Raw genomic sequence first — 8,700 nt, forward strand, 5'->3', positions numbered from 1 at the left:
TGGCCAGTTTGGCTGTGCCCCCTCCCAGCTTCTTGTGCACCTGCAGCCTTCTCAGTCGGTAGAGCATGGGAAGCTGAAAAGTCCTTGACTAGTGTAAGCACTACCTAGCAACAACTAAAACATCGGTGCCTTAACAACTTTGTTCTCCCCCTAAATCCAAAACACAGCACTGTACCAGCTACTAGGAAGGAAATTAACTCTATCCCTGCTGAAACCAGGACATCAACCAATGATATTGACAAAGTTATTGAGTAGCTCCCAAGTTTTACATTATTCTATATAATCTTCCTTAAACCTGACAATGAATGGTCATTTGATTTTTCATCTGAGAAAATATTTCAGTGAGAAATTCTGTCCAGAAGCTATAGGTTAGATCAGTACTGTCATTAAGTCTTTAGTTACTTGAGTGGCTTATGCACAAAATTAACCCTCCCCAAACGTACTTTCAAATGTTCTGAATACATGTATTTAAGTGCCAGCAACCCAACAGCTCAAAACAGGTGAGGACCACACAAAGTAAACCCCAGGCCATGCTATTCCTACTAGTGGAGGACAGGAGTGTCTTACTCACAATACCTTCACATGTGGATTTGTAAACATTTTCCTTTTCTGTTGCAGGGTTTTCTTTCTTTGAGATTTTCACATTTTTTGACACAGGTTCTGGAGCATATCTCCGAGGAACTGGTGTCTTTAGAGGAGATTTTTGTGTATGAATGCCACGACTTTGAAATTGGCTTGAATATGCTTCAGGGGGGAAAAACAAATTAACGTTATTTAAATGTTAACAGTTTTCTTCATAGGAAAACAAATCTAGAGAAAAAAAAAACATGCCAACATTACGAACCAACATTACATTTTTCACAAAAATGCAAAACATTACAGAACTAATTAAAAAAGTAAACAGGAAGAAAATTTCATACTTCCAAGTGCTATTATAAAGGGATCAAAAAAAAAATCCAGCCATTGTATGAGCTAGTTCATTATGAGCTTCCACATAGATTATTTTTCAGTAAGATTATTTTAGGTTAAGCCTAGACCTCTTCTGGTACAGACTAAGCACTTAGCAAATACAAACATTACAGAACTAATTAAAAAAGTAAACAGGAAGAAAATTTCATACTTCCAAGTGCTATTATAAAGGGATCAAAAAAAAAATCCAGCCATTGTATGAGCTAGTTCATTATGAGCTTCCACATAGATTATTTTTCAGTAAGATTATTTTAGGTTAAGCCTAGACCTCTTCTGGTACAGACTAAGCACTTAGCAAATACCAAACTCTCACTTTAATTTAAACTGGAACATTTTCAGAGTAAGTGGTATACGTTATATAGTATACCAGGCAATAAAATCAATTATACAGACGAAATGTTTACTACTCATTACTGATGTGATGCACATTCCACTATTAATGGAAACAAAATGAATGCAAAACTAACACTGGAAGTAAGATATTAAGAATTTGCCTTCACCTTGGGCAGATGGACCGCTGGTAGGAAATAAACCCCTCTGACATGAAGACACTTCGTTAGTAAGTAATCGCTGTTCTGGCTTCTCAGATTGTTTTGTCATGAGGCTGGAGGAAGGTACGTGAATTTGCTGTAAGCCACCCGTGTTGACTGCAGAGCTAATGAGATGAGACTAAGAGACAGAATTACAAAGTATTTTTGATATATGCATTAGTTTCCCAAATAAAACTCTAAACATTAATACTTGCCATGTAATCGTATTAATCAGATTTTGACATGCTATCTGACAGAAAAGTCATTTACAACAACCTCGGAACACAGACGTGCTTGGACATTATTCTGCCTTTCAAAAAAGCATGGAGGACTCTCCAAAGAAACAATTTATAACTCTTCTTAGCTGTTGTGTCTGACTGGCTACTTATTAGATGAAAGTTTCTTCCATTAACAAAGGTGTAAACAATCTCTTAGTGGGAATGAGAACACTTCACAACTTTTGCATTTACTTTCCACAGACACAAAAATTACAGGGGGGAGGGGAGCAGATATCTGGGACAGAACCAGAAATAAAACTTTTCCCTTTTGGGAAAAGCTCATGTGCTGGCCACAGATCTTTCTTTCTTTCTAATACTAAGATATAATCCAAATTATTATAACATTAACACTGAGATACAGAAGAAATGATTAAGCGAAAGCTTCTGCATTGTTACTTAGATACCTGAATATTCATTTGTTGCTCCTGTAACTTTTCCAAATGCTGAATCCGTTGCACCATGAAAGCATTCATTTGTTTTTCAAGCTCACTGACTCTTTCGTGACAGTGGGGCTTCTCATGTTGAGTCTTTGTATTTGTTTGTTGTTCAGCAACACGCTGCAGTTGTCTGTCTGTCTCCTGTAGTTTATGAAGTAATGCTGAAACTGAGTTAACTTTTGCTTCCAATTCATTTTGAACCTGGGAGAAAAAAAAAAAAAAAAGGAAAAAAAACCCTTACTGCAGAAGAGGTGCAAGCATGAAGAGAACAAAACATCCCTCCCATCATCATGGAATGATTTGCTTCCCAAAAGAAACAAATAAAATCCTAGCTAGCCCTAACGTTTGGTGGTTTAGCAATACTATGAAATTCTTCTAAAAGATAAATCAAATGGTCTCTGTCCATTTGCCCATTTAGCCAAATCCAAATTAGTTCTCTCTGGTATATTGGTCAGTAAGTCTGAAATCACCGACGCAAAGAAAACAGTAAGCAGACACATTCAGTCTCTCTGGCTCTACTACCAACAATTTCAACACGTACTGTTCTAAGTGGATAAAGAAATACTATTACCACAAGCTACTTACTTTAAGAAGCGGAGCTGTAGTAGCAACGGCAGCAGCAGTTGCTGCTGCAATGGTTGTTGCAGAATCAACTTCCCTGTGTGTTGACCTGATGTCTTGACCAACACTTTCCTTTTTTTCTGTGGAGGCATTCCCCAAGAGCTGTACCTTCACCTCCTTAAGTACAGGAGTATTTTGAGTTCTATCAAAATAAACAAGTGCCCGTAAATAGCATTGTTTTCTCCATATCCCCTCCAAGCAAATGATTTCCCCCATGTAGCATTGATATCACTACTTATATAAGCAGTTCTCCTTGAAGCTCTTGACACCTAAGAAACAATTTTATTCTCATCTTTTAGCATGACACAAGAAATTTCTCAGGATTATGTTATAGATTCTAATATAAAAGGCATTTCCCTGTGATGACTGCAACCTCAACAAAGAATATGTTTACAGGTGGTATTTTGCAAAGTTCAATGTACTAGTAACAAAGTCCAACTAAATTTCTGATCTTCAAGATTTTCAGCCTATGGATAAACAGCATGTGTCCTTGTATGTCTTTAAAAATATTATATGGTTTTGGCATGAAATGAATCATCTATCAGAGCAGACCTTGCCTGACTCTTGTTATCATGAAATCATTAATTCAAATAGTCTAAAGGCATTACCAAAAATATGCAAAATAAACAAGATACTCCAGTGAGCTCTGAATGGTAAAATAAACTGAAAACACCTTCAAAGACAGAAAGAGAATACTAACAGAGAACAATAAAGAATACTTTTTCCTTACCAGCTATGCATTCTGGCAGAAACTGAAGAAGTACAGTATTATATCTGCACAGAAACCGAACAGCTGAGACACTAACAACAACAGATACTTACTTTTGCTTTAACACTGCTCTCAAAGCCTCTTTCTGGCCAGTAGCATATTGAGAAATAAAAACATCGTCTGTGGGGAAGGACATAAAATATACTTTGTCGGGTTAACTGACACAAAATGTCTATTTTAGAGGTAGACAAAGCATTATTTCAACATGTACAAATTTGCTGTGAAGAATCTGTTGCCTGCACAAACCACATTATCTATTGCCATAACAAATTGTTTCCCTTCACTAAGTAGCAGACTTAAATCATCATGAGAGTAAGGGTAGGCTTCATTTAACACAATTTTATCTAGTGTTGAATGTTGGTATCAATAAAATCTATTTTGGTATGCTGTGAAAATGACAATACCTTACCTTCATATAATCTGGGGGAAAGAGCTATATGAACGGTAACTTGAGCTCAGACAACCCATTCAATAAAACCCTGCAAATTCTAACTTGAAAAAAATTTAACTAAAAAAAAAAATAGAACGATGATATGAATATTTCCCCACAGTCATCATAAATCCCAACAAACTTTCACAATAGCTTTAAGTTATGCTAAAAGGATTGCAGGCTCTTCTTCACCCACTGTTTGCTGGGCAGAAGTAACAACCCAAGTTGTGGCAGGTTTGGTGTTTCTCTACTGCTGACTACACACAGCTAGTACGCACATGCTGATACGCCAGCCAGCTGCTGCCTCTGTGAGCGTAAAAGAGGAAACTAAAGCATTTATTTTTGGCCTTAATTGGGGGTATTGATTTGTGTTTCTTTCCTCTACACAGCCACAGATATCCATGAAACCTGCAGAAGTGTATTTTCTTTAAAAAGTCTTCACTTCCCCAAATCTGATTGAAACTGACTGGCAGATTCAGAAGTTAAAGGAAAAGGCATCAACAATGTGATTTCTTAGATTCTTAAGGATTAAAAATATAGTTTTTATGGTGTAGGTTGCTTGCAGAAAAATATGCATTTGTAATACAATTACTCACAACAGGAAAATGCATCCAAACAAGGTGTGCCCCCAAATTCTCTATTCAGAGACGCGAATAGTTCAATTAGCAAAAGGAATCTCAACATGCTGGTGCACTAGTAGAAGCCCCTCTCAGTTCATCATAAGAGCTACATAAGCCAGTGTAATGCCAGCAAGACTAAGTAAAATTTGCAAAATTTAAAAAGGTAAATTACAATTACCATCTTTTTATCAAAGAAACCTTTGGATATTTTCACTCTAAAGTTTCTATATTGAAGAAAAGTACCTAAGATAAAATTAAAGCTCCCTTTTCCTCTAATTAATCAGTTTTCTTACAAAAAGGGGATGTAGCAGTACATCGATGTGTCTTACCTTTAGGTCTTCTGCTGTCTTCCAGTAGCAGTGAAGGATCTTCTTGTACTGCAGCTTCTCTAGGATAATCCTTCAGAAGAAGGAGAGCAGAAAAACATACATCAAAGCCTCTGGTATCAGTGGCCAAAACTTTAGGAGCGGATGGAATTACTGAATACACAAATTTAAGCATCTCCACACACTAACACAAGGTCTTGGAAAAAAACATGTTAAGATCTCTACTGCAGAATCATCTGGACTTCGTAGTCAAGAACTCACATGACATTTTAGGGACAAAAACCCTAGAAACACAATTCAAATTAAAAGTATGTATTCTAAGTGCTGATTAAGCGTATTCTCCTCATTTATGGCCAAAGAAGTAGTAGTGAAACTACACGTGTTTAAGTTTATACAGGTTGCTAATCTCAAACAATTCAGGATTACCCATACACACAGAATTAAGCACGCATAACACTGACTGTGGAACTGAAGGGACAGAGCTGAATTTTCTTGAAGTGGAATCCATGAATAATCAAAGTCTACAAGGAGTCATAAAGGCAAGTTAGGAAGGCAAAAACCTCTTACTTAACCTTATTTGATGGTGGAGTACTCCACCGTGCTTTTGAGACTTTTGTTCAGCTCACTAGGTCTACTTTGGGCCGTGCGGAGACATTGCTGCAATCCTTTCACAGCACAGGTTAATTTTATCCTCATGCACGCTTATCATGGCATATGGACGCCCTACGTAGTTTCCACTCTATGTAAGGCACAACAAACAAATCAAAAGGAAATAAGCCTTTTAATTGTAAGTATTAGAGAGGTCCATATAAACTAATGTCCATTTCATTATCTATGATATGCAGAGAAAAAAAAAATACCTACAAAAAGTCTTTGGGTTTTTAACAAATATGGTTTTTAACAAATATTGTGCCATGTGTAACCGCCTTTTCAAAAGAAGAATTACACTAAAATTTAAAAACAAGCCTTGGTATTAATTATGCAACAGGTAGCAGTACAGTAAACAAAGCCCCTCCAAACACTTCAGCATTAGTATCACATTAGCAGCAACTCAAAGAGGAAAGCAGCTGCACAGTTACTGTGCAGAAGCTGAGCCAAAGATTTGCTATGCTTTTACAGAAGCCACAACTTTTTGAGAAAAATGCTGTTCTCTTAGTTCGGGATTGCAGGAAGCAACAGTAATTTTTCTTACCATTTGTGATAAACACGTGGGCTCTGTAGAACTTTCTACTGAAAGCAGACGTTCTGAACATCCTTTAGTACTCAGGTCTCCTAAAATAAAAGCAGTTTTACTGTGGTCATAATGATGTGTTACGCATTTTCAGTACACCTCAACTAACCCAAATCTCAACATTTCCTCTGCCTTGTATCTTTGGATATCTAAACATAATGACTTCCATAACACAAATGACCGCAGCCATCAAGCTGAAGCTTACAAACGTTAATGAATTCTGTGAGCATGGATTATAGACTTGTTTTACAATATATGAAAGTCTCTGAAAATCGGAGCGTTAAAAGAATTGACAATGTGTAGCTCAAATTCAAGTCTAAAGATCATAGGAACATAGAAAGCTACTTGTCTAGAAAGACAATTATACGACAACATATCTTACAGAAAAAGGAGGACGGTACACATTTTAGTTATGTCAGAGACTAATACGTCTTCCTAACACTATAAAAATAACATCTCTTGAAGCTGTTTGAACCTTGACCCCAAAAAGACTAAAATCCCTTCCCCAAACTCCAAAGACTGTAACTGATAAGTTTTTTAAAGAAACAAAATGAATATTCTATCTGACTAGACAAGTAGCACAGATCGTGTCAGTTTTGAATTTGAAGAGTACATGGTACATCACTAGTCTCATTCTATTAAAGACTGAAAATTATTTACTTTGTACTACTACAAATAGGAGTTTTTTTTTAAAGTTACAGAAAAGGATGCCATTTTTTTTTCATTTTCTTTACTCATCTATGTGAGCTTCATTGGTACAGGCAGTTGACCAGTATATGTTGTTTGTGTCAAGCAGGTGGGGTTCAAGAGGAGTAGGGTTGGTTGGTTTGTTTTCCAAGACTACAAGGGAAGAAAAATAACTTCAACAAGTAAAATATAAAGTTATGGTAGATAGGAGGGAAACTTGTTTTTTTCCTAAGAGTTTTTTGAATAGTTGTTTCACTGACCAGCTCTGAAACTCACATTGTGCCATAAAACCTGCAAAAACTCTGCAAATTAAAAAAGACTAGAGCTGAATGACTTTCTCAGAATGCCTACTTCCAACATTTAGTATTTATTACCTTTCAAGTGTCCAATAAACAGTTCTTTAAAAAGGCAAGATTGTACAGCTATAGCTTGAACATCTACTAGCTCAAGCTCTCCAGAAAAGATCATCTTTAAAGAAGCAAAGAGGAGAAGTGTTTAAAAGACTTTTGATCTTTCTTCCAGTATAAAACCACAAAATAATTCACAAAATTCCACGAAAACACAAAGAAGACCCAAATATTGGGACTACTCAGAGCTGTCCGTTGGCAGGAGCAATATTCTGTTAGACACGGATTTGCTTGCTGACTATACTTTGGGCATAAAATTGAAGAGATACATACGGCGTCTACAAAGATGAGCTACAAACCGCATTAAAAACTGTGACAGACTGGAAAGCCATCGATCCTCTTAACTTTCTTCTTTAGGTCCCTGCCTGTGTACACCGTTTCATCCTCTGATGCTGCCTAAAACCTTCCTGCCTGGCATATTTCTGAAATGTCATGACGACAGTCTGGAGAACAAGTCTTCTGAGGAGCGGCTGAGGGAACTGGGGTTGTTTAGCCTGCAGAAAAGGAGGCTGAGGGGAGACCTCATCGCTCTCTACAACTACCTGAAAGGAGGTTGTAGCGAGGTGGGGGTCGGTCTCTTCTCCCAAGTAACAAGCGATAGGACAAGAGGAAATGGCCTCAAGTTGTGCCAGGGGAGGTTTAGATTGGATGTAAGGAAAAATTTCTTTACTGAAAGAGTGGTTCAACATTGGAACAGGCTGCCCAGGGAAGTGGTGGAGTCCCCATCCCTGGAGGTATTTAGAAGACGAGTAGATGAGGCACTTAGGGACATGGTTTAGTGGGCATGGTGGTGTTGGGTCGATGGTTGGACTCGATGATCTTAGAGGTCTTTTCCAACCTCAATGATTCTATGACAGTCATAATTTTTCTGATAAAGATGATAATTGCCTCATTTAATTGGACTGGGAATCTGGAGTCAAGACTGGAGTTCTGTTAACAGAGCTCTGACCACCTCACCCCGCACAAGTCGCTTTTCGTGTGCAAAACAAGAGTCTGGGAAAACAAACACACACACACACACAACTTCGCGGCGATATCTGCAGCATCAGGATACAAAAGTTCCTTAACTGTAAAACTACTACATGGCTGAAAACACCACGCAGTGATTTCACCTCAAAAATCACGCACCTGGTGCCGCGCTGCAGGGGGTGCCGCGGGTTGCTCCCCCGCACGGGGCCCCGTTTGCTAACAAGGCTGGAGGAAGGCAGGGCGTTCCGTCTCCAGGCGAAGCCGGACCAGCCGCCTGGCAGGGAGAAACCACTTCGCGCAGCTTCTCGACAGCGATCGTCACTTTCTTCACACGGCCACCAGCTCCTGTCACAGCGTCAACGGGCTTCTCCCTGTGGACACCCGTGGAGCGAATGAGCACGTCGCCCGCCGTGAGGCTCGCCAGGG

At 38.4% G+C, this 8,700-nt stretch overlaps 1 protein-coding gene across 1 annotated transcript in view; it reads right to left on the bottom strand.

The window, feature by feature from the left end:
- Nucleotides 1-8,679, bottom strand: part of KIAA0586 (KIAA0586 ortholog) — a 76,192-nt gene extending 67,513 nt beyond the window's left edge. Inside the window, exons 1-8 of the mRNA XM_009289824.2 lie at nucleotides 8,434-8,679; nucleotides 6,173-6,252; nucleotides 4,984-5,053; nucleotides 3,658-3,724; nucleotides 2,800-2,977; nucleotides 2,182-2,415; nucleotides 1,470-1,638; nucleotides 577-744 (exon numbers count right to left, since the gene is read on the bottom strand). Coding sequence (XP_009288099.1) covers nucleotides 577-744; nucleotides 1,470-1,638; nucleotides 2,182-2,415; nucleotides 2,800-2,977; nucleotides 3,658-3,724; nucleotides 4,984-5,053; nucleotides 6,173-6,175 — 889 coding nt within the window. The 5' untranslated portion in view covers nucleotides 6,176-6,252; nucleotides 8,434-8,679. The remainder of the gene's footprint in view (nucleotides 1-576; nucleotides 745-1,469; nucleotides 1,639-2,181; nucleotides 2,416-2,799; nucleotides 2,978-3,657; nucleotides 3,725-4,983; nucleotides 5,054-6,172; nucleotides 6,253-8,433) is intronic.
- Between the last annotated feature and the right edge of the window lie 21 nt (nucleotides 8,680-8,700).

The sequence above is a fragment of the Aptenodytes forsteri genome, unplaced genomic scaffold (genome assembly GCF_000699145.1).
Source record: "Aptenodytes forsteri isolate BGI_AS27 unplaced genomic scaffold, ASM69914v1 Scaffold76, whole genome shotgun sequence".
In the NCBI taxonomy this organism is placed as follows: Eukaryota; Metazoa; Chordata; class Aves; order Sphenisciformes; family Spheniscidae; genus Aptenodytes; species Aptenodytes forsteri.